The sequence below is a fragment of the Engraulis encrasicolus genome, chromosome 2 (genome assembly GCF_034702125.1).
Source record: "Engraulis encrasicolus isolate BLACKSEA-1 chromosome 2, IST_EnEncr_1.0, whole genome shotgun sequence".
Lineage (NCBI taxonomy): Eukaryota > Metazoa > Chordata > Actinopteri > Clupeiformes > Engraulidae > Engraulis > Engraulis encrasicolus.
In genome coordinates, this window is record NC_085858.1 from 1,856,773 (window position 1) to 1,881,831 (window position 25,059).

A 25,059-nucleotide genomic window follows, 5' to 3' on the forward strand; every position below is an offset into this window, starting at 1 on the left:
ATTCAAATGGGGTCGCCTGAAATGTCTTGTTGTGAAAAAAGAAACGGATAAATACAGTATTTCCAAATGTTATTTTTCAAAGTTTAATATAATGTAATAACTACGTAATATAACATACAATATCATATACCTAATTGTAGGTTGTGGATCAGTGTTGCTAGATGTACAATAATTCCAGAGTTGCCATTCAGTTAATTTAGATGCCTTGAAACAGCAATTTGGGTCTTTTACGATAATTTCCTCCCCAAAAGCTCCCAAAAACAATAATTTAGAGGTTTTGGTACGATAATTCAGCATTTTCCATCTGGCAACACTGTTGTGGATATACAATCTTAGACATTAATACAGGTTTGATCGCCACATAAAAGTGAACTCAGTCCTTTTTGGTGTGTGCTCGTGACGTCCCCAGAGATTTGGCATGTCAAAGTGGGGTCCCGGGCCAGAAAAGGTTGGGGACCGCTGATCTATGGTGTCTTGTGTTTTGTTTACTGTGTATATCTGTAGTATACTGTGGATCTATCTATGCTACTTGACACCAATGCTTATATGCTGTACATCAGTCTATGCTTCTTTTACTCCCATGAATAAAATGTACGCTGCTCTACTATTCTATTCTACTGATACACCACAATTACTATGATCTAATCTGGTTCAATTGGTTCAACCGTAGTTCAGTGGTGGGTCTTTGTGCAGCCCCATTTGAAGCAGCCCCTTCCAGGCTGTGGCTTGAAGGCCCTCACTATGTGGTTTTCAGGGTCGGGACTCCATGTGGGGTCGCCTGGAATTCACATGGGGTCACCTGAATTGTCTAGGTGTGTAAAAAGAATACCCTTGATAAATACCCCTGATAAATACCCTTATATAACATGAATTAATATTCTGATTGAAACGCCACATACATATACAAACCCCAACTCCATAGAAGTTGGGACACAAGGTAAATTGTGAATAATAACAAAATACTGCCATTTTCAAAACGTCTGATTCTGACATTAGATGGAGAACGGCGCAAAGAAAACTTATCAAGCTATCAAAACTGACCAAAATAATTGTTTTGGGGTATATTCATGAATATGTAAAAACAACACGTCTCAAAAGAGTTGGGACGGGGACAATAAAAGGCAGCAAATGCAGAGGAAGACTAAAAACAAAACGGTAACACTTTATTTTAGGGATACATCTATTAGCACTAATACATACAATGTGCCTGTATAAGTAACTTGTAAGGCATGTACAAAGCAAAATCAAACATTTGTTAGACATGTATTCGCAAATGTCTTGTTCATCCACAATAAGGGATTTATTACCAATTTAACCTTAGTAAGGACCTAGTAGGCCTTAGCGTTTACTTAGTACATGCCTTACAAGTTACTTATGCAGGCATTAACATTGTATGTATTAGTGCTAATAGATGTATCCCTAAAATAAAGTGTTACCAACAAAACAAAAGACAACACTTAACAGTTAATTACATTAACCGATGAGATGATTTAATATTAAACAGTGTTAATTCCTATCTTGGACATGATTTCACCAGCTTAAATGGTGTGTGTATTCCTCATCATGTTTTGCAATGTTTTCCTTTCTGTAGTGCTTACAGTGTGTTAGGTCTTGACCAAAAGCCTGCCATTTTATCACCTGCTGGTCCTTATGATGGAGTTAAACTGTTAAAACATAGAGAATGCAAGTTGTCCTTACTATGTGGCAGTAATTGAAGGTCTCCCTTCAAAACATAATGTATGAGTGGCTTTTCATGCTGTTTTATATCATTCAGCACTATATTTAACTCTACAGATGAGTGAGAACAACTTACAATACACTACTGCACCTCCATGCCATCATGGAGGCTGAATTTAGCATCAACACAAGTTGGGTTTTCACTGTAGCACAGGATGTGCAAGGCTCTATTATTTTCAAAAAGAATTGACTTCTGCAACTTCTACTGACTTCTGTAAGCAAATGACAGTTTCCCATGTCTTCTGGGTCTATTTCAAGTGAGTTGGGTGCATAAGAGAATGTTGAACCCCTCTTTCATTTGCACACATGAAGCGTTCCTAATCAATTTTCAATAGCTGTAATTCTTGGAGTGCTAGAGTGAGACTACAGCCAATATATATTTCATGATGTCATGAACCAATACAATGATTGTAATGACAAAAATATGCCTTATACACACTTAATCATGGTAAATCAAAGGGAATTCAAAAATGTATGTAATAGCTATGGTAATTATTCCCTCTGTATCTGTAATTCTGAGTGACTCAGCCTCTCTGTGATGGCCTTATATCTGTTGTCCATCAGTACAAGGCCTTTTGAAACGTTCTTATCTTTTATCTTATTTGGATGTTTATTACACTGATCCCCGTCCCAACTTATTTGAGACGTGTTGCAGTTATCAAATTAGAAATGAGTGCATATGTCCCCCAAATAATATTTCTTCTCGGTTTTAACATTTAATATGTTGTATTTTCACGATTCTCCATATAATGAATGGATTGAATGATTTGAAAATGACAGCATTTTGATTTTATTCACAGTTTACCAAACGTCCCAAATTCACCGGAGTTGGGGTTTGAACATACATACTTACCGTATATCTTTTCAGAAATATCTACAGGTTTAACAACTTAGCTCAGTATTTTTTTCAGGTGCGTTAAAATATGTGTATGGGGTCGCTAGAAATTTGGGATGTCAATATGGGGTCCTGGCTCAAAAAAGGTTGGGAACCACTGCCCTAACTACTGCTTAGATGTATGATGTTCATTATGTAGGCCTATTAATCGTTTACCTGACATGTTTCGACAATGAAACTTCCGTCTTCATCAGAGGGTCATGGATGTTGAAGTGTGACGTGATCAGCTGATGTTGTGGAGGTGTGACCTTCCTGTCATTATTGACTGGTTGGTCACCCCTCTTGCTGTTAGAGCTGTGGCCTCAGGATGGTGGTCCAGGTGTGAGACAACATGTAGGCTATGCCCCCTCATCTCTGTTCATGGTGGTTGGGCTGTGTTTTCTGATCTCTATTGACTCATTAATCCAATGATACCTGTTGTTCTCTTGCTGTATGATTTTGGCTTTGTCCCATTCCATTACATGATTTTCTCTTATGCACTGGTCTGTTATTGCTGATTTTAGGTTTTCTTGCATACAGCTTCATCATCCTTTCTTTTTCTCTGATAGTGCATTGTCTCTGTCCAGTCTTGCTATGCTGAAGCCCGGTAAGTCAACATCAGGGCCGCTGACAGGTTTGGCTGGGCCCGGGACAAAACATTTTCAATGGGCCCCCCTTCCTCCTAAACCCCCCCCCCCAGTCACAAAAAAAAAAACCCAACCACCAAACGACCATTTTTTTCAACAGAGACCAGGTGGCCAGACTACATTGGTATCAAAGTAGCCTCACAAATCAATGATGCATACAATAATTCCATATAATTAATATAATTAATAGTAAATGATCTATCCATCCAATTATCAATGCATTTTTGCCAACATTTATTTAAAAATGAAACAAAATAAATAGGATTCACATCATTAATAACACAAATGTACGTGTAATTTAGGCTACTTTAGCAATTTGAGGGCTTGCACATCAAAACGTGCCTGACTGAATCAGCTCTAGTTTGCTAAACTGAATTCAAGTGATGTGTGATGACAGTGAACAAGTGAGCAGCACACCAAAGACGTCAGTCTTCCCACACCAGGAATAGCCAAACACAGGAACAAGTAAAGTTGCAGAAATGTAGGCTATATTCAAAACGGATGTACAACACCGTTTCTCCCCACAAAGTTAACAGGTTGATAAACGGTTAGCATTTCCGCTAAGCGGGATTTATACGCGCTAAGCGAAATAGCGTTGCATAATAGCGCAGTTTTAAAAGTTCTCCCTTGCCCTCTCCTTGCGCGCGACGCAACTTCTCATCATGTTACGATTGGGGCTAATGTACATATTCCTAGCTAAGGTCACAGATGGTCAGATTTGAAAAACAATTTTACTAAGCTGTGGTTATAAAATAATGCGACTGTGTGACTGATCATGTTTTAAACATGAATGTTGCAGTGCAGGGCGTGTCTGTTTATGAAGGGAAACTTTTGCTTTGTTAGAGTTCTCTGCTATTGTTAGTACCTGCATCATCTGAAGAACTTTTTACTGAAATCCTGGGGCTTCTGGTGTCTTCATCTATTTTTCTCCTATCCTTCATTTTCTGCCCTCCTGGTTTGAACGACTGCGTCTTCAGACACCCTGGCAAATTGGCACGAGCCGCATTAAGTTGAAGACAATTTTTTTCTTTCTCGTAATGACCGACCAAACCATTTGTGCACTGGGGGTGGGGGAGGTGGGGGTTCTTGATCCTTTTTAAGGGCAGGAAAGGCAAAATATCTGCATCATTTATTTAATGTAAATATAGCGCAATCTCCCTCTCTGAAAAAACATCTTATTTTGAAATGAATTAGAACCATTAATCACAAACTTAATGAGGGCCCAGTTCTGGGCCCCCCTATCCCAGGGCCCGGGACAAAAAGCCCTTTTGTCCCCCCCTGTCGGCGGGGCTGGTCAACATTACCAGTAGGAGTGAGGCAGTTAGCCATGTTTCAGTGAAGCAGATCAGACTCGATTCACCTAAACGTTTTCATTTATTTATTATTTGTGTGTGTGTGTGTGTGTGTGTGTGTGTATGTATATATATATATATATATATATATATATATATATATATATATATATATATATATATATATATGCCTATATATATATATCAGTGCTTGACACTAACTTTTTCGCTTACCAGCCATTTTGGCTAGTGGTTTTCCTGACTCACTAGCCATTGGGCCTTTTCACTAGCCATAATTTTCTTAACCATCATAGCATCTTTAATGAATTATATAATAGGCTGTAATAATGTAATGTAGGCTAATATAACATAACATAACATAACATAACATAATATAATATAATATAATATAATATAATATAATATAATAAAATATGCTATAGGGCCTAATAATTAGAATTGTTAGGCCTATTAACTGGTTCATGCATGCAGATTTACTGATCTGAGGAATGGCATAGCCTATATTGACCATGCAGAAACACCAAGCACAGTGTTGTGGAAAGGCACAAATGTAAGCTACACGAGAGCAAAAATATTTTCGTCTTTGATCTGAAGGGCACTTTCTTTATATAGCCTAGGCCAGTGCTTCCCAACCTATGGGCTGGGGCCCACTGGTGGGCCCTGAAGGTATTCCAAGTGGGCCTTGAAATCATTTTCCAAAAATAATAATCATATTTTGGTGTGTGTTGTTGTTTGAATTATTTGAGTTTTATTCTTAATTGGGTCAGAGGTGGGCCCCGAACATTTTTGACAATTTCGAGTGCTCCCCAAGTTGAAAAAGGTTGGGAACCCCTGGCCTAGGCCTACCTGTGGAGGTGGAGTAACACCTCTTCTGGAATATTTTCTTATAAAAGTATCCACTAGAAAGCACACACAGCTGCGGTAGGCCTAACTACAGAAGGGGCTACGACTTCCTTTCATTCTGTTTAATATTGAGTTGTTTAAAATACAAACGGACACAAGTCGAGACAGGCACCTGCGAAGGGACATGTTTTTTTGCAGTCTGGAAGGCTACTACTGCGCGTTACTTAAGCCCGGTTTGACAGTCGGGAACAACAGCACAAGAAACATGGAGGAATATTAAGGTATGAAGACATACAGGCAAATCAGAAAATAATTTACACTGAACATTATTAATGCCGCATGTGTCCTTGTCTTATCACTGCGCTAATTAGTCTCGAGACTTTCGCCAGACAGACTGACGTGTTTTCCCCTCGCCTTGGTCATTTTAATGTCCACTACTACTAAGTAGGCCTATGGTACTAATGACAGATGGCAAAACAGGTCTGTTGATATGAACTTCGCTACTTTATTTTAACGTTAAGGTTTTCAGTGACATTTCCAAACGCACGCTGATGTGCCGGTAGCTCGCTGCCTCTTCGCAAGACGCAGATTCTTGTCGTGCGTGAGACACAGGTGACACGTGACACAGGTGCTTCATGGGTATTGTAGGCTCGCGAAATCGCGTTGTAGAATATTGCTTTTGTAGCAACATTTCCTCCGAATTTCGAAAGAAAATCTCGTATGGTCAAAATAACACATAAGATGCAATGTTTCCAAATTTCAAAAAAGGAAAACAAGTTGATATTAACTTAAAAACAACATAATAGGGAGCATGGGAGGACGGGAGTCCGCATATTAGAATGCACCCCAAATATTCTTGGCTATGTTCAGATAGCATGGGTGTTGGTTTGACTATTAAAGAGGGACACTGTTTGGTTGATGCGGTTGGCATTTGAATGTTATTGGCTGTCTACGGGTATTCTCTGGTCAAAAAGCTGCAAGTTAAGTTGAGGCTTTTGGCCGTACCACAACAGCATCCAATCAGGCTGCTTAATGCTCTGAAATGATAATATCAACCATAACACAGACATGCTGATCATGCTGCATGGAAAACTGGAATGGCAAGATGATACAGAAATGTCTGTGTTATGGTTGATACTATCATTTCAGAGCACCAAGCAGCCTGATTGGATTCTAATATGCGGACTCCCGTCCTCCCTTGCATGCTTGTGGCCTTGCAATGATGTCACTGACGACAGAAGTGTATTTCAATATCTTGAAAAAGCGCAATTCTAATGTCATTTTCTCCTTTGCAATCGGTATGGTGAATGAAGAATAGTCCCCCAAAAGTTGTTGTGGCTAGGCTGACAGCAGGAAAACTTTATTGTTTTCTCCATGGAGGCAGGGAAAAAACGAGTCCGCATATTGGAATTCACCCTTGGTCTTGTCTCGACATGAATAACAAGCATTACCCTGTGGAAAGGCAGTCTAGTTTTGCAACGTTACCCTGCTTACATGAACAAGGTGAGTACCATTTATTCAAAATAATAGGCTGGATTTGTGTTGTGGTTTTAGTCCCAGAGCCATTATTTTGATCCCAAAAGGTTCTATGCATGTGTCAAATGCATAAAATAGGCAGGCCTACTATATAGTATTATACAAAGTAGTATATAGCTATCATTCTGTTTTGGGTTGTAATTGCCCCAATGTTTCAAATATTGTAGAATATAGTAGCATATATATGTGATGTTTTGACTTTGTTTTTATCATCTTGTATTTAACATTTGCATTGTTCTATTTCTTTTGTTGTTGTTTGTGAAGCACATTGAGTTGCCTTTCTGTGTATGAAACGGGCTAAAAAAATAAACATGACTTGACTTGACATAGGAAGGAACGGCGAAGTTCACTTTGCTCGGCCAAATTTGGGTGTATATGTCCCTGCTGTGATAATGTTAAAACTGAAATGGGTCATTCCATGTCAAATCAACAGGAGCCCGCGCACTTAGGTCTCAAAAAAATCTGAAAATATTACCAAGTGCACCCATGGTACTTAAGAGAAACACTCTACATTTATTTGAATGTAAGATGTATACTCTCTGTGTTACAGCCAATTTTACTGGGGGAGGGGGGTGCCCATTTTGTTCACACTTTTTTGTCAAAGTTCACAAGCCCATAGCTCAAGAGCTAAACCATGTAGGAAGCTTAAATTTGGCATGATGGTACATATATCGGAATCGTTTGTTGCAAAACTGTCAGTTTTGGTCTGTATGATCCTGCATCGTCATAGCATTCCCTCAAAGATGATACAAATTGTACTGGAGTTTCTGGCTGTGCTCTGTTTAGGCCGATGGTACTATGTAGTTGCAATGTAAATGTCTGTCTGTATAATGATGCCTACCTGTCTTATCAGAGTGTCTGGCCATCGTAAGTGAAGCAATCTACTGCATCCATCCCCTGCCCACTGACAGATACTGTTGTTTCTCCATGCCTCTGTGTGGAGTCTTTTCGTATACTGTGTGTTTGTAGGCATATTGTCTGCATGTTTTCACCTGTACAGCATCTTTGATCACAAACGATTCCAACCATTTTTGAGTCATTTGGAGGTTAATGGGGTGCTGAGTGACCTAAGGTCACCAACCTCTTAAAATGTAAATATCTTAAAGAGGGTTTGTGCACAAACGCTCATTTTGCCTGCACAATCGTGCACAAACGATGCACAATCGAACCAAAATGCTTTTAATCAGATTTTCAACATATGGGGTGCCAACTTCACACAGGTACCGTGGTGCCCTGCATCATTCAATTTGCAGAGTGGTGCGGGAGTTGTGCGTGGAGCAGATAGAACAGACAAACATTTCTCATTTGTGTCAAATGCGAGTAAACTGAATAGCGAAATCAAACATAGCCTAAATCTTGAAAGCCTACGCCGTCAGAGGTTTGGGGTGCATAGATAGCCTAGATATACAGATTTTTCTAGGGAATTGCTATAGTGTCGCCAGGTCTCCCCGTGGCTGTTTCTATCTGTGGTTGATGCTTGTTACTAAGCGCAGCGCATAAACGGAATAGCGAAATCATACATACCGTAAATCTAAAAAGCGTTGGGTACGCCATCAGAGGTTTGTGATGCTCACAGACATTTCTATTAGATGGACCGGTGCAGCAGGACCTTTTATACTCGCTGGGGCGTGACGTCATCACACCCTGTCCAGTTTTGCTCTGGTTTTAACAAAACTGCTGTCTTTGGCATTGTGACGTGGCGCAAAAGAGGTAAGGTTCCTGCCAGCGGCTTCAATGTTGGGTGCACTGCTGATTCCATGAAAATGTTCATATCTTCACTATTTTATGTCCAAACAGCGTGAAACTTTGCGCTGCAATCCGCTGTACCACTTCCAAGTCACCATCCACGTTTGAGATGTTTTGGTGCTGTGCTGTGGGAGTTACACAGGCCACAGAGACACCGACAGAACTTTCTTGAATTAATAGATAGATTATTATTATTATTATTATTATTATTATTATTATTATTATTATTATTATTATTACTATGCATTAGGTCATGACTCCCTGGACAGTAGGAGGCCTTTCGGCTCCGGCCAAGCTGACCTCCAGACCGGGCCGTTCTCCTCTGATCCTCCTCCTCCTCCTCACCGTACTCCTGCTGCCTCTGCCCAGCCTCTCTGTCGCCTCAGGTAGGCTGCAACAGAGCCTGTGTGTTTGCTCATCATTTCTGCTCTCATCCTGTGTGTTTGACACAGACACAGTCATGTTTGTTTGACGTATAGTACAAAACAGGGCCCAACAGGCTCTGCACTAAAATACATTACTGTGTAGCCTATTGACCCAGTCTGCAACTCTGGGCCCGCCCATGAAATTGCTCGTTTTCCCCCACATTTGCTCCACCCGCTGTATGTAGTGGCTAATTAATATGCCTAACGACTGGCAGTGATTGGCACCGCACGACCATGGGTGGTGCATTCGGAGGGGAAAACAATGCAGTCTCCTGGACGGGCCAGGGGAGCCGATTGGGTCAATACTACCGTACAAAACAAGAACGCAGTAACTCCGATAGCTGGTAAACTGAGAAAAAAGGCTTTAAAGTTTCCTCTCTCGCCAGACAACTTTGTTGTCGGTAAAGTGGTGGTGACACTTCCATGTAATACTTTTATAGGATAGAAATTTATGCACACTCAAAAAACGAAAAACAACAACAAAAAACAGCAACATTCATGTCTTTTTACCACAAAAATGTAGTTACTGCGTTCTTGGCTGGTATTACTGTCTACTCGCATACCATTGCTTCAATGGAGTACAGTAACTACATGTGACTTACTGCTTTTTTGGTTTGTAAGATGTAACCATCGCAGTAACTTCCTTTTTGTAGTTTTTGCTCCTTTAACATGATTTTTCTCTAAAATGGGACAATGTTGGACCACAGTTTTTTGACATAAGACAAATGAGGTATTTTAAAGCCCATTTCCGATCTAAACTCAATTTCGACCAGATATGCAGTTACTGCGTTCTTGTTTGGTTACGGCAGCATAGTATAGAAAAATAACATAGCATAATAATAACACATTGTAATACACTATACTGAGGCATTGTGACATCCAATCTGCCATGGTCAGGGGTGAATTTGGTAATGGCTCATTGATATGCTGGATATACTACATAGTATACTAATAATGTAGTATAGTAATATAGTAATACACTATAATAAAGTATTGACTTGGCGCAATTAGGGGTGGGTATTGGCAAAGGGTTCACAATTCGATGCGCATCACGATACACATGCCACGATGCGATTCTATCAGGAGGCATTGCGATTCATGTACTACTGTGATGCATTGCGATATTTACTTCAGTAAATGTGTAAAATACAGCTTATTTGTCAGTTGCTGTGTAGCTTTCTTAAGTCAGTTCATTCTATTTAAGCATTCTATCATCTGGGAGAGAGCTTACATCACAACAGAAATATTACCTATTCTCTACTGAACAAAATAACCCGTCACAAATCGAATTTTATTGTTATCAAATAATCAATTGTCATGAATCCATGCAGTATATTGAGAAAATAAGTATCACAATACCTGGTCATGAATCGATGCATTGTATCGTGAGAGTAAGTATCGTGATGCATCGATATGACGATTATTTTGCACACCCCTAGGCGCAATGCTGCAATGCTAACTTTTTTTTGCTTGTGATTGACAACAGTTGTGGGCTTAAAATGTTTTCCCTCACCTCCTCTTTTGCCTTGCAGACCCTCCAAGATTCATCCAGATTCCCAAAGACCAGATAGTCGTGTCAGGGGGAACCGCCTCTCTTGTGTGTCAGGCCACAGGTGAACCCAGACCACAGGTTGAGTGGAGAAAAAAAGGAAAGACTATCAATTCAAGGCGTATTGATGTGCGTCATGGTAACACACGTGCACACACACACAGACACAGACACAGACACACACACACACACAAACAGACACACACACACACACACACACACACAGTGGCGGACTTTGGGGGCAATTTGGGGGCCTAAGGCAAAGTTAGCTAGGTGGCCCATCGGTCCACCCAAGTGTGTATCCCCCCCCGTCTTAATTTTTTTTTTTTTTAAATAGGCTTGTTTAAGAAGATGCTTAGCTCACAGAACCAAGCTCTCTACAACAGTCAGCAGCCTCGTGAACATAATGTGCTTGGGCCCAGTTTTGCTTTAATTTAGACAGCATTCAATGTTGACATAGCCTATTCAACCTTGCAATCTTCACATGCGCATCAATCAATTACACATGGGTATCATCTCTCTCTCTCTCTCTATCTCTCTCTCTCTCTCTCTCTCTCTCTCTCTCTCTCTCTCTCTCTCTCTCTCTCTCTCTCTCTCTCGACCATTGCAGTGGTGAACACAAAACAAAGTTCAACTACACAAATAAAAATAGACATAATAGACATAGGCTAAAGATTGCAGCGAATCATTTCAGTTTGAAGCAAAACGGCATATCCCCAGACCCGTCGCCAGAACTGAGTCTTAATGCGGGCTTAAGAAATCCCACGGGTGGGCACCATTTGCGCAGTCCTAATCCCACACAATAATCATTACATTACGCATGGCAGGACCAGCGCTCGCTCTCTCTCTCTCTCTCTCTCTCTCTCTCTCTCTCTCTCTCTCTCTCTCTCTCTCTCTCTCTCTCTCCACCAACTATAGACTTGGGGGCCCTAAGCGGCTGCCTCTCTAGCCTGGTGACAAGATGCACCTCTGACGACGTATTTCAAAGCAACCAACAGAGGAGTAGTTACATTTTGCCCAAATGCCACCACCGCCACACCACCAACTGCGTGTGCACATGAGGTATTAGATGACGAGCAGCAAGCATCTCAAACTGAATACAAAACAAAACACCACGGCGGGTGTATTTCAAAGCAACCAACAGAGGCATAGTAGCAATAGTTCCAATTGCCATCACACACACACACACACACAATCAATGTGACTTACTATGAGTAGAGTGCGCTGTTGGTTAACCACTAAAACCTCCAGCATATCTACTAGAGCTAAGGTGGACATGTCCTGCGCTTTTCTGAATCTCGCCACATCGCGTCAAGTTACTCAATGTTCCTTGAAAGCTGCATGCTTGTTTACAAGTGAGTCTACGAATCCACTGCGCTTTTAAGTCCATGGATTTTATTTGCCAATTCCACTAACTATTAACTGCATCCAATGATGTTTTGGACATTAGCACACATTTATCTTTCATATAATACAGAAAGTGTAGACATGGCATTATTTCCCTCAGAAAGAATGAATATTTAATACTGGTTTTGGGCGTTTTCATGGCGTCCTGTTTTCCAGATGTCAGATTCAGTCTTCGTATTAGCATGTAAAGAAACTTGTTATGCCCAAGACGATTGCAAATGTTGATTCACTGTCAGAAAGACCACTTTGCTTTCCATTATACATTTGCCATTTTGTGTGTGTCCACGAAAACTGTGTTAACCGTGTCACGGTCTGAAACCCCCTCCATAAATCAGTAATGGTTTGGTCTTAGGCCATACGAATAATATCACGTGATGTCATAACCTCTTTGCCAGGATATGGGAAGACTTTTTGGTAAGTTTTGAGCTCCATCTTTCCATAATGTAATCCATTCTTTTTCATGTTCTCATAGAGGGAAAATTGCCTGTCAACTGTCAACATATTCATAAGAATCTGAATTAGAAATCACATGTAGAAAAACACAGATAAAGCATACAAATACATTAATTGATTAAGGTGTTGTGGTGGAACTTCTGAGGTCCTCAGTTAGCACAACACCATAAAAATGGCTGAAATGTCAAGCCGTGTTACCGTCAATGGTGTTACGCATCAGCTATGACAGTTGAGGTATGTTTTTGTCAATGTATCTCCATATTGACAGACAAACAAACAAAATAATTTGTGTTCTAGGGAGATGGGTTTGTCTGCTCTCTTTTTTCTACTTAAAAAAGTGCCGACTTGTTCCCCTGCACTGTTGACCGTAACACAGTTGAGTAACACGGTTGACTGTTTTGAAAGTGTTTTTGAGCTATTGATCCCTTATGTGTTGAAATTATCCTATGAACTGTCACTAGGGATTATCTCTGGAGAAGGAAGTCTTGTGTAAGGAGGGTGACTAAATTCAAATCAGATGTTACAGGGATTTATAATGAAAAATGTGTCAGTCTGTATCACAGTGAATCATAAAATCCTACTTATGAAGCTCAACAATCACATTTTCTATATCAGTTGCACAGATTAATGACAACATTATTATTAATGGACATAAGCTCTTTCAAACGCATGTTGTCTCAACTATGTATAATTTTTTTTATATATGTTTGCAATGACATAGTATTTGTCCATAACACTGTTGACAAAATAATCAAGCAAATGTTTGCTTTCATTATATATTATTATATTAGTATTTATCAAATGATTTAAGATTAAGCTTGGCAATTTGTTTGTTTGGAATCTGAAATATATACACTATGTAAACATCTAGGTCATTTAGTTGAAAAAAATACTGATAATTGACATTTTGCTTTTGCCAAAAGCGCAGTCGAATCGTAGAATCACTCTTAAGCCTTTCCCAATTTCGATAGCATGTTTCTGAAATCATTTCAGAGAGATTGAAAAGGTTGTGTCTGATGATACAGTAACTGATGCACCGTCTGCAAGCGCTTAAAAGGCTGCACACTTTTCAATGGAATAACTTACTCGAGCCAATCCCAGTTCACAGCTAGAGGAAAAGTCTTTTCGAAACAAAATATTTCACGAGGTATTCTTTCAACAACACCTGATTGGGTTTATCAGTGCCACGGTCAATCACAGATCCATCAGTGGGGATAGCCACAGTAGTTGACCTGCTAGTGCTACTGTAGGGCGCCGCTTCCTAGTCACTGTCGGCCCGGCTGTTGCTGATCCACGGAGATAGTCCAGGCTTCTAACATGTCATGTCGTGGGTTATCCAAAGTTACCAGTGTTGGAGTTTTAAAACATTTACGCATATAGTGTTATCCATATTCAGGAAAGCACAACGCTTGCATGTCTGCTTGCAATCCTCCTTCCCCACCACTTCATTTTTGGAATTGGTAATCCACTCGTCATCTTAATGGATATCCACAACATTCGGGCCAACCGGTGTTGACGCATAAAAAAGCTCATCAGCTTCGGAAGTGCATTTGTCTTTGATTGAGTATCTCCCCTTTCCTCCGTTTGGTAACACTACCAGGGTATTGGTGCTTCATTTTGATCATTTCACAACTTTATCACAACCAAAGAAAGTACTCTTGTAACACCGCATTATGTAATAACGGTGCAATATGTAATAGTGTAACTTAATACATTATTGCATAATGCGGTGAACATTTCCACATTATGTAATGATTTACGCATTTCGTAATAAAGTTCTTGAACGCATTTCGTAACAACTTTTTTCTCATCTTGTAATAAATTATTACATAATGCGGAATTTATTACGGAATGCGGCTGCTAATTATTTTTTTGATGGAAATGTGATCACATGGTGCATTATGTAATAATCTATAAAAATATATATATAATAGGACTTACTAAGTCCAACCAATGTTTTATATACAGCATTAACCAGGACCAGTGACAAACAGCTTGTAGTTAAAAAAGGGTGTGCACAGAAAAAAGTTTGGCTCGGCCCATGTAAGAAAGGCCTTGTCTTGATTCTTCCAGTATATGGGGGGGCGGGCCTTGTCATCATTAAGTTGGTATGCACTTTTGGGGAACCCCTTATTGACAGCCCATGAAGTTGGACGTGGTACTGGATAGCACATTGTTATCTCTTTGACCGGTATGACTGAAGCCAAATTATAGGTTGCGCAGAAAAAAAGAATGCATTTTTATAACAATACATTGTTATTCGTAAGATTTCGTTTCACCATCTCTATGGGAGCCAGCTCATTGGCTGTCAACCACAAAGACTTCTTTTACTCTGAAAGGTTGAAATTACGCTGAGGGCGGGGAAGTCCACCTCCTATATAACCGCGGTGCCAAGGGCACGAACCTCACTTTATCGCTCTCTTCGGCTGTAACTGCTCGACCGACTGAGTTTAACTGTCATACATAGAAGTGTGGAAGGCTACATCGATTCGTAGGAGGAGAACACACTGGTGGAACCGTAACATAAGGACGACGGCGGTTCAGACACCTCAGAACCCACCCTCTTTGACCAACACATGCTTTTTCCAACACATAAGGGATCAATAGCACAAAAACACTTTCAAAACAGTCAGCCGTGTTACTCAACTGTGTTACGGGCAACAGTGCAGGGGAACAGTTAGTTGTGCCATGAGTACTCCCTAATTCATGTTCTATATCACTTTGACTGTCCTGATGTGTCTGCTCCATACATTTGTTATAATAATAACATTTTTCCAAGTACCCCCTGCAGTGTGCTCGCGTACCCCTAGTGGTACACGTACCCCTGGTTGGGAAACACTGCTCTAGAAAGCACACACAGATGCGATAACTACAGAAGGGGCTACGACTTCCTTTCATTCCGTTTAATATTGAGTTGTTTAAAATACAAACGGACGCAAGGCGAGACAGGCACCTGCGAAGGGACATGCTCTTGTGCAGTCTGGAAGGCTACTACTGCGCATTGTTTAAGCCCGGTTTCAAAGCCGAGAACAACAGCACAAGAAACATGGAGGAATATTTAGGTATGAAGACATACAGGCAAATCAGAAAATAATCTACACCGAACATTATTAATGCCGCATGTGTCCTTGTCTTATCACTGCGCTAATTAGTCTCGAGACTTTCGCCAGACAGACTGACGTGTTTTCCCCTCGCCTTGGTCATTTTAATGTCCACTACTACTAAGCTTAAGTAGGCCTATGGTACTAATGACAGATCGCAAAACAGGTCAGTTGAGATGAACTTCGCTACTTTATATTTATGTGAAGTTTTTTTCAGTGACATTTCCAAACGCACACTGATGTACCGTAGCTCGCTGCCACTCCTCTTCGCAAGACGCAGATTCTTGGCGTGCGTGAGACACAAGTGACACGTGACACAGGTGCTTCATGAGTATTGTAGGCTCGCGAAATCGCATTGTAGAATATTGCTTTTGTAGCAAAGACGGTCCGAGGAAAAAAACTACAAAATGTGGTATGTGTTTGAGTAAAGCGAACATTGTTATTTCATTCTATAAACTACTGACAACATTTCCTCCGAATTTCGAAAGAAAATCTCGAATGGTCAAAATAACACATAAGATGCAATGTTTCCAACTTTCAAAAAAGGTGAGGAAAACAAGTTGATATTAACTTAAAAACAACATAATAGTAATGTATTAACTTACGAAGAGTTCAGAAATCAATATTAGGTGGAATAAGCCGGATTTGTAGTCACTGCTTTCATGCGTTTTGGTATGTGTTCCATTAGTCGTTCACATTGTTATTGGATGACTTTATTCCAGGTCTGGTGCAAGAATGTAAGTTGCTGAGCTTGGGTTGATGGCTTGTGACCATACAGCTTCCTCTTGATCACATTCCAGAGGTTTTCAAGGGGGTTCGGGCCAGGAGTTTGGGCTGACCATGTCAGGGTATTGATCTGGTGATCCTCCATCCACAGCTTGATTGGCCAAGCTGAGTGCCTGGAGTATTGTCCTTCTCTCTATATATACACCTGCCCTATACATAGGCCTAACTATAGAAGGGGCATGCATCATTTTGTGCTGCCAAAAAGTGCTTGCTTGCTTGTGGCATACACTGGTATATTAGTGAACCTAAAGGAAAAAAAAATGCTGTATCATCTTGCCATTCCAGTTTTCCATGCAGCATGATCAGCATGTCTGTGTTATGGTTGATATTATCATTTCAGAGCATTAAGCAGCCTGATTGGATGCTGTTGTGGTACGGCCAAAAGCCTCAACTTAACTTGCAGCTTTTTGACCAGAGAATACCCGTAGACAGCCAATAACATTCAAATGCCAACTGCATCAACCAAACAGTGTCCCTCTTTAATAGTCAAACCAACACCCATGCTATCTGAACATAGCCAAGAACATTTGGGGTGCATTCTAATATGCGGACTCCCGTCCTCCCTTGCATGCTTGTGGCCTCGCGATGACGTCACTGACGACAGAAGTGTATTTCAATATCTTGCAAAAGCGCAATTCTAATGTCATTTTCTCATTTGCAATCGGTATGGTGAATGAAGAATAGTCCCCCAAAAGTTGTTGTGGCTAGGCTGACAGCAGGAAAACTTTATTGTTTTCTCCATGGAGGCAGGGTGTCAACGAGTCCACATATTGGAATTCACCCTTGGTCTTGTCTCGACATGAATAACAAGCATTACCCTGTGGAAAGGCAGTCTAGTTTTGCAACGTTACCCTGCTTACATGAACAAGGTGAGTACCATTTTATTCAAAATAATAGGCTGGATTTGTGTTGTGGTTTTAGTCTCAGAGCCATTATTTTGATCCCAAAAGGTTCTATGCATGTGTCAAATGCATAAAATAGGCAGGCCTACTATATAGTATTATAGTATATAGGCCTAGCTATCATTCTGTTTTGGGTTGTGATTGCCCCAATGTTTCAAATATTGTAGAATATAGTAGCATATATATGTGATGTTATGATTTTGTTTTTATCATCTTGTATTTAACATTTGCATTGTTCTATTTCTTTTGTTATTGTTTGTGAAGCACATTGAGTTGCCTTTCTGTGTATGAAACGGGCTAAAAAAATAAACATGACTTGACTTGACATAGGAACGAATGGCGAAGTTCACTTTACTCGGCCAAATTTGGGTGTATATGTCCCTGCTGTGATAATGTTAAAACTGAAATGGGTCATTCCACGTCAAATCAACAGGAGCCCGCACACTTGGGTCTCAAAAAAAAATCTGAAAATATTACCAAGTGCACCCATGGTACTTAAGAGAAACACTCTAAATTTATTTGAATGTAAGATGTATACTCTCTGTGTTACAGCCAATTTTACTGGGGGAGGGGGGTGCCCATTTTGTTCACACTTTTTTTGTCAAAGTTCACAAGCTCAAGAGCTAAACCATGTAGGAAGCTTAAATTTGGCATGATGGTACATATATCGGAATCGTTTGTTGCAAAACTGTCAGTTTTGGTCTGTATGATCCTGCATCGTCATAGCATTCCCTCAAAGATGATACAAATTGTACTGGAGTTTCTGGCTGTGCTCTGTTTAGGCCGATGGTACTATGTAGTTGCAATGTAAATGTCTGTCTGTATAATGATGCCTACCTGTCTTATCAGAGTGTCTGGCCATCGTAAGTGAAGCAATCTACTGCATCCATCCCCTGCCCACTGACAGATACTGTTGTTTCTCCATGCCTCTGTGTGGAGTCTTTTCGTATACTGTGTGTTTGTAGGCATATTGTCTGCATGTTTTCACCTGTACAGCATCTTTGATCACAAACGATTCCAACCATTTTTGAGTCATTTGGAGGTTAATGGGGTGCTGAGTGACCTAAGGTCACCAACCTCTTAAAATGTAAATAACGCTCATTTTGCCTGCACAATCGTGCACAAACGATGCACAATCGAACCAAAATGCTTTTAATCAGATTTTCAACATATGGGGTGCCAACTTCACACAGGTACCGTGGTGCCCTGCATCATTCAATTTGCAGAGTGGTGCGGGAGTTGTGCGTGGAGCAGATAGAATAGACAAACATTCTCATTTGTGTCAAATGCGAGTAGGGGAGAGCAGGGACGAATGAAACACTTTTTACTTAACGGTTATTTTCAAAAATAATAAAGCAGATGAAAAGTATTTTGTGATATGATCAACAACCTATATGTGTATTCTAATAGTTACAGTTGTAATTTAACACAACCGTTAAGGTATCACGTTTATTTTTAACTTTGAATGCAACCTGTCGTTTGTTTCATCCGTCCCTCACTGTCGGGACGAATGAAACAGTGGGTTGTAAACAGAAATAATTCACTGTACTCTATTTTTTATGAAACACACATGACAATACACTACTACACTTCTCCTGAGTAAAATATTATACAATTTATCAAACTATAAATGGGTGAGAGATAGCGTTTTTCCACGTGGGCAAATGCGCGAGACCCACATTTCCATTATGGCATTTTTTCTGCCATTCTGATGACTAAATTTCATCTAAATCACTTATTCTATAATTATTATGCAGCTTACTTAAGTCCTGATGCGGGATTTACAGTGGATCCTCCTGTTTTATTTTGATCCAGCTTTAAGTCAATGGGCGAGAGGGACGGATGAAACGGGTGTTTCATTCGTCCCGACAGTGTCTACTGACACTAAAATCCTTTTTACCTGTAAACTCGACAACTTTGACATTTCATACTTTCAGGTATGTTAAAGGAACGATTCATCTGCTGTATGAACATAACATTACTACATAAAACAACCAAAACAACTTTTGATCACAAAAAAACTACGGCGGGTAAGATTTTACTTAAGGTGTCAAAAACAGGCTCGTGGGGCTAACGTTGGAACTAGGTGACGTCACGACACGAGCTTTCCCGGGGTTGTCAAGTCTTCCGTGCTGATACTGACCAAATATTATGTTTGAGATGTGTATTGTTTTCGAGTAAATCGCAGTGTTTCATTCGTCCCGTGTTTCATTCGTCCCTGCTCTCCCCTAAACTGAATAGCGAAATCAAACATAGCCTTAATCTTGAAAGCCTACGCCGTCAGAGGTTTGGGGTGCATAGATAGCCTAGATATACAGATTTTTCTAGGGAATAGGGCCTAGCTATAGTGTCGCCAGGTCTCCCTGTGGCTGTTTCTATCTGTGGTTGATGCTTGTTACTAAGCGCAGCGCATAAACGGAATAGCGAAATCAAACATAAATCTAAAAAGCGTTGGGTACGCCACCCGAGGTTTGTGATGCTCACAGACATTTCTATTATATATAGCCTATATTAGATGGACCGGTGCAGCAGGACCTTTTATACTCGCTGGGGCGTGACGTCATCACACCCTGTCCAGTTTCGTTCTGGTTTTAACAAAACTGCTGTCTTTGGCATTGTGACGTGGCGCAAAAGAGGTAAGGTTCCTGCCAGCGGCTTCAATGTTGGGTGCACTGCTGATTCCATGAAAATGTTCATATCTTCACTATTTTATGTCCAAACGGCGTGAAACTTTGCGCTGCAATCCGCGGTACCACTGCCAAGTCACCTTCCAAGTTTGAGATGTTTTGGTGCTGTTCTGCGGGAGTTACACAGGTCACAAAGACACCGATATAACTTTCTTGAATTAATAGATAGATTATTATTATTATTATTATTATTATTATTATTATTATTATTATTATTATTATTATTATTATTACTATGCATTAGGTCATGACTCCCTGGACAGTAGGAGGCCTTTCGGCTCCGGCCAAGCTGACCTCCAGACCGGGCCGTTCTCCTCTGCTCCTCCTCCTCCTCCTCACCGTGCTCCTGCTGCCTCTGCCCAGCCTCTCTGGCGCCTCAGGTAGGCTGCAACAGAGCCTGTGTGTTTGCTCATAATTTCTGCTCTCATCCTGTGTGTTTGACACAGACACAGTCATGTTCGTTTGAAGTACAGTACAAAACAAAATGGGCGAACAGGCCCAACAGGCTCTGCACTAGTAGGCCTACACTAATAAATACATTACTGTGTAGCCTATTGGCCCAGTCGGCAATTCTGGGCCCGCCCATGAAATTGCTCGTTTTCCCCCACATTTGCTCCACCCGCTGTATGTAATGGCTAATTAATATGCCTAACGACTGGCAGTGATTGGCACCGCACGACCATGGGTGGTGCATTCGGAGGGGAAAACAATGCAGTCTCCTGGGCGGGCCAAGGCAGCCAACTGGGTCAATACTACCGTACAAAACAAGAACGCAGTAACTCCGATAGCTGGTAAACTGAGAAAAAAGGCTTTAAAGTTTCCTCTCTCGCCAGACAACTGGGTTGTCGGTAAAGTGGTGGTGACACTTCCATGTAATACTTTTATAGGATAGACATTTATGCACACTCAAAAAAACGAAAAAAAAAAAGCGACATTCATGTCTTTTTACCACAAAAATGTAGTTACTGTGTTCTTGGCTGGTATTACTGTCTACTCCCAAACCATTGCTTCAATGGAAAGTGCAGTAACTACAGTACATGTGACTTACTGCTTTTTTGGCTTGTAAGATGTAACCATCGCAGTAACTTCCTTTTTGTAGTTTTTGCACCTTTAACATGATTTTTCTCTGAAATGGGACAATGTTGGACCACAGTTTTTGACACAAGACAAAGGAGATATTTTAAAGCCCATTTCCGATCTAAACTCAATTTCGACCAGATATGCAGTTACTGCGTTCTTGTTTGGTTACGGCAGCATAGTATTAAAAAATAACATAGCATAAAAATACACATTGTAATACACTAGACTGAGGTATTGAGACATGCAATTCTGTCATGGTCAGGAGTGAATTTGTTAATGGCTCATTGATATGCTGGATATACTACATAGTATACTAACAATGTAGTATAGTAATATAGTAATACACTATAATAAAGTATTGACTTGGCGCAATTAGGGGTGGGTATTGGCAAAGGGTTCATGATTCAATGCACATCACCACACATGCTACGATGTTGCATATCACGATGTATTGCAATTCATGTATTATCTTGATGCATTTCGATATTTACTTCAGTAAATGTGTAAAATACAGCTTATTTGTCAGTTGCTGTGTAGCTTTCTTAAGTCAGTTCATTCTATTTAAGCATTCTATCATCTGGGAGAGAGCTTACATCACAACAGAAATATTACCTATTCTCTACTGAACAAAATAACCCGTCACAAATCGAATTTTATTGTTATCAAATAATCAATTGTCATGAATCCATGCAGTATATTGAGAAAATAAGTATCACAATACCTTGTCATGAATCGATGCATTGTATCGTGAGAGTAAGTATCGCGATGCATCGATATGACGATTATTTTGCACACCCCTAGGCGCAATGCTGCAATGCTAACTTTTTTTTTGCTTGTGATTGACAACAGTTGTGGGCTTAAAATGTCTTCCCTCACCTCCTCTTTTGCCTTGCAGACCCTCCAAGATTCATCCAGATTCCCAAAGACCAGATAGTCGTGTCAGGGGGAACCGCCTCTCTTGTGTGTCAGGCCACAGGTGAACCCAGACCACAGGTTGAGTGGAGAAAAAAAGGAAAGACTATCAATTCAAGGCGTATTGATGTGCGTCATGGTAACACACGTGCACACACACACAGACACAGACACAGACACACACACACACACACACACACAGACACAGACACACACACACAGTGGCGGACTTTGGGGGCAATTTGGGGGCCTAAGGCAAAGTTAGCTAGGTGGCCCATCGGTCCACCCAAGTGTGTATCCCCCCCCGTCTTAATTTTTTTTTTTTTTAAATAGGCTTGTTTAAGAAGATGCTTAGCTCACAGAACCAAGCTCTCTACAACAGTCAGTAAGCCTCATGAACATAATGTGTGCTTGGACCAAGTTTTGCTTTAATTTAGACAGCATTCAATGTTGACATAGCCTATTCAACCTTGCAATCTTCACATGCACATCAATCAATCAATCACACATGGGCATCAAAGGCTTCTCTCTCTCTCTCTCTCTCTCTCTCTCTCTCTCTCTCTCTCTCTCTCTCTCTCTCTCTCTCTCTCGACCATTGCAGTGGTGAACACAAAACAAAGTTCAACTACACAAATAAAAATAGACATAATAGACATAGGCTAAAGATTGCAGCGAATCATTTCAGTTTGAAGCAAAACGGCATATCCCCAGACCCGTCGCCAGAACTGAGTCTTAATGCGGGCTTAAGAAATCCAACGGCTGGGCACCATTTGCGCAGTCCTAATCCCACACAATAATCATTACATTACGCATGGCAGGACCAGCGCTCGCTCTCTCTCTCTCTCTCTCTCTCTCTCTCTCTCTCCACCAACTATAGACTTGGGGCCCTAAGCGGCTGCCTCTCTAGCCTGGTGACAAGATGCACCTCTGACGACGCATGCATTTCAAGCAACCAACAGAGCATTTTGCCCAAATGCCACCACCGCCACCACACCCAACTGTGTGTGCACATGACGTATTAGATGACGAGCAGCAAGCATCTCAAACTGAATACAAAACAAAACACCACGGCGGGTGAATATCTAAGCAACCAACTCTGAGGCATAGTAGCAATAGTTCCAATTGCCATCACACACACACGCGCGGGCGCGCACACACACACAATCAATGTGACTTACTATGATTAGAGTGCGCTGTTGGTTAACCACTAAAAACTCCAGCATATCTACTAGAGCTAAGGTGGACATGTCCTGCGCTTTTCTGAATCTCGCCACATCGCGTCAAGTTACTCAATGTTCCTTGAAAGCTGCATGCTTGTTTAAAAGTGATTCTACGATTCGGCCGCGCTTTTAAGTCCATGGATTTTATTTGCCAATTCCACTAACTATTAACTGCATCCAATGATGTTTTGGACATTAGCACACATTTATCTTTCATATAATACAGAAAGTGTAGACATGGCATTATTTCCCTCAGCAAGAATGAATATTTAACACTGGTTTTGGGCGTTTTCATGCCTCCAAATGTCAGATTCAGTCTCTTATTAGCATGTAAAGAAACTTGTTTTGCCCAAGACGATTGCATGTTGATTCACAGTAATCATCACAAAATGACAAAACTGTCAGAAAGACCACTGTGCTTTCCATTATACATGAAATTTGCCATTTTGTGTGTGTCCACGAAAACTGTGTTAACCGTGTCACGGTCTGAAACCCCCTCCATAAATCAGTAATGGTTTGGTCTTAGGCCATACGAATAATATCACGTGATGTCATAACCTCTTTGGCAGGATATGGGAAGACTTTTTGGTAAGTTTTGAGCTCCATCCTTCCATAATTTAATCCATTCTTTTTCATGTACTCAAAGCAGGAAAATTGCCTGTCAACTGTATTATCAACATATTCATAAGAATCCGAATTAGAAATCACATGTAGAAAAACACAGATAAAGCATACAAATACATTAATTGATTAAGGTGTTGTGGTGGAACTTCTGAGGTCCTCAGTTAGCACAACACCATAAAAATGGCTGAAATGTCAAGCCGTGTTACCGTCAATGGTGTTACGCATCAGCTATGACAGTTGAGGAGGAGTATGTTTTTGCCAATTTATATCCATATTGCCAAACAAACAAAATAATTTGTGTTCTAGGGAGATGGGTTTGTCTGCTCTTGTTTTTTCTAAAAAAGTGCCGATTGTTCCCCTGCACTGTTGACCGTAACACAGTTGAGTAACACGGTTGACTGTTTTGAAAGTGTTTTTGCGCTATTGATCCCTTATGTGTTGGAAGAATCCTATGAACATACACTAGGGATTATCTCTGGAGAAGGAAGTCTTGTGTAAGGAGGGTGACTAAATTCAAATCAGATGTTACAGGGATTTATAATGAAAAATGTGTCAGTCTGTATCACAGTGAATCATAAAATCCTACTTATGAAGCTCAACAATCACATTTTCTATATCAGTTGCACAGATTAATGACAACATTATTGTTAAGGGACATAAGCACTTTCAAACGTATGTTGTTTCAACTCTGTAATATTTTTATATATGTTTGAAATGACATAGTATTTGTCCATAACACTGTTGACAAAATAATCAAGCAAATGTTTGCTTTCATTATATATTATTATATTAGTATTTATCAAATGATTTAAGATTAAGCTTGGCAATTTGTTTGTTTGGAAACTTAAATATATACACTATGTAAACATCTAGGTCATTTAGTTGAAAAAAATACTGATAATTGACATTTTGCTTTTGCCAAAAGCGCAGTCGAATCGTAGAATCACTCTTAAGCCTTTCCCAATTTCGATAGCATGTTTCTGAAATCATTTCAGAGAGATTGAAAAGGTTGTGTCTGATGATACAGTAACTGATGCACCGTCTGCAAGCGCTTAAAAGGCTGCGTCCTTTTCAATGGAATAACTTACTCGAGCCAATCCCAGTTCACAGCTAAAGGAAAAGTCTTTTCGAAACAAAATATTTCACGAGGTATTCTTTCAACAACACCTGATTGGGTTTATCAGTGCCACGGTCAATCACAGATCCATCAGTGGGGA

At 40.4% G+C, this 25,059-nt stretch overlaps 2 protein-coding genes across 2 annotated transcripts in view; both read left to right on the forward strand.

Annotated features, from left to right (window-relative positions):
- The first annotated feature begins 6,830 nt into the window (after window positions 1-6,830).
- Window positions 6,831-16,342, forward strand: LOC134443274 (receptor-type tyrosine-protein phosphatase S-like). The gene is made up of 4 exons (XM_063193148.1): window positions 6,831-6,917; window positions 8,947-9,082; window positions 10,654-10,809; window positions 16,320-16,342. The coding sequence occupies exons 1-4, from the start codon at window positions 6,909-6,911 to the stop codon at window positions 16,340-16,342; spliced, it is 324 nt and encodes a 107-aa protein (XP_063049218.1). The 5' UTR covers window positions 6,831-6,908.
- An 888-nt stretch (window positions 16,343-17,230) lies between these two features.
- The window catches only part of LOC134465748 (receptor-type tyrosine-protein phosphatase F-like), a 101,822-nt gene continuing 93,993 nt past the window's right edge, over window positions 17,231-25,059 (forward strand). The window contains exons 1-3 of the mRNA XM_063219588.1: window positions 17,231-17,286; window positions 20,251-20,386; window positions 21,982-22,127. Coding sequence (XP_063075658.1) covers window positions 17,278-17,286; window positions 20,251-20,386; window positions 21,982-22,127 — 291 coding nt within the window. The 5' untranslated portion in view covers window positions 17,231-17,277. The remainder of the gene's footprint in view (window positions 17,287-20,250; window positions 20,387-21,981; window positions 22,128-25,059) is intronic.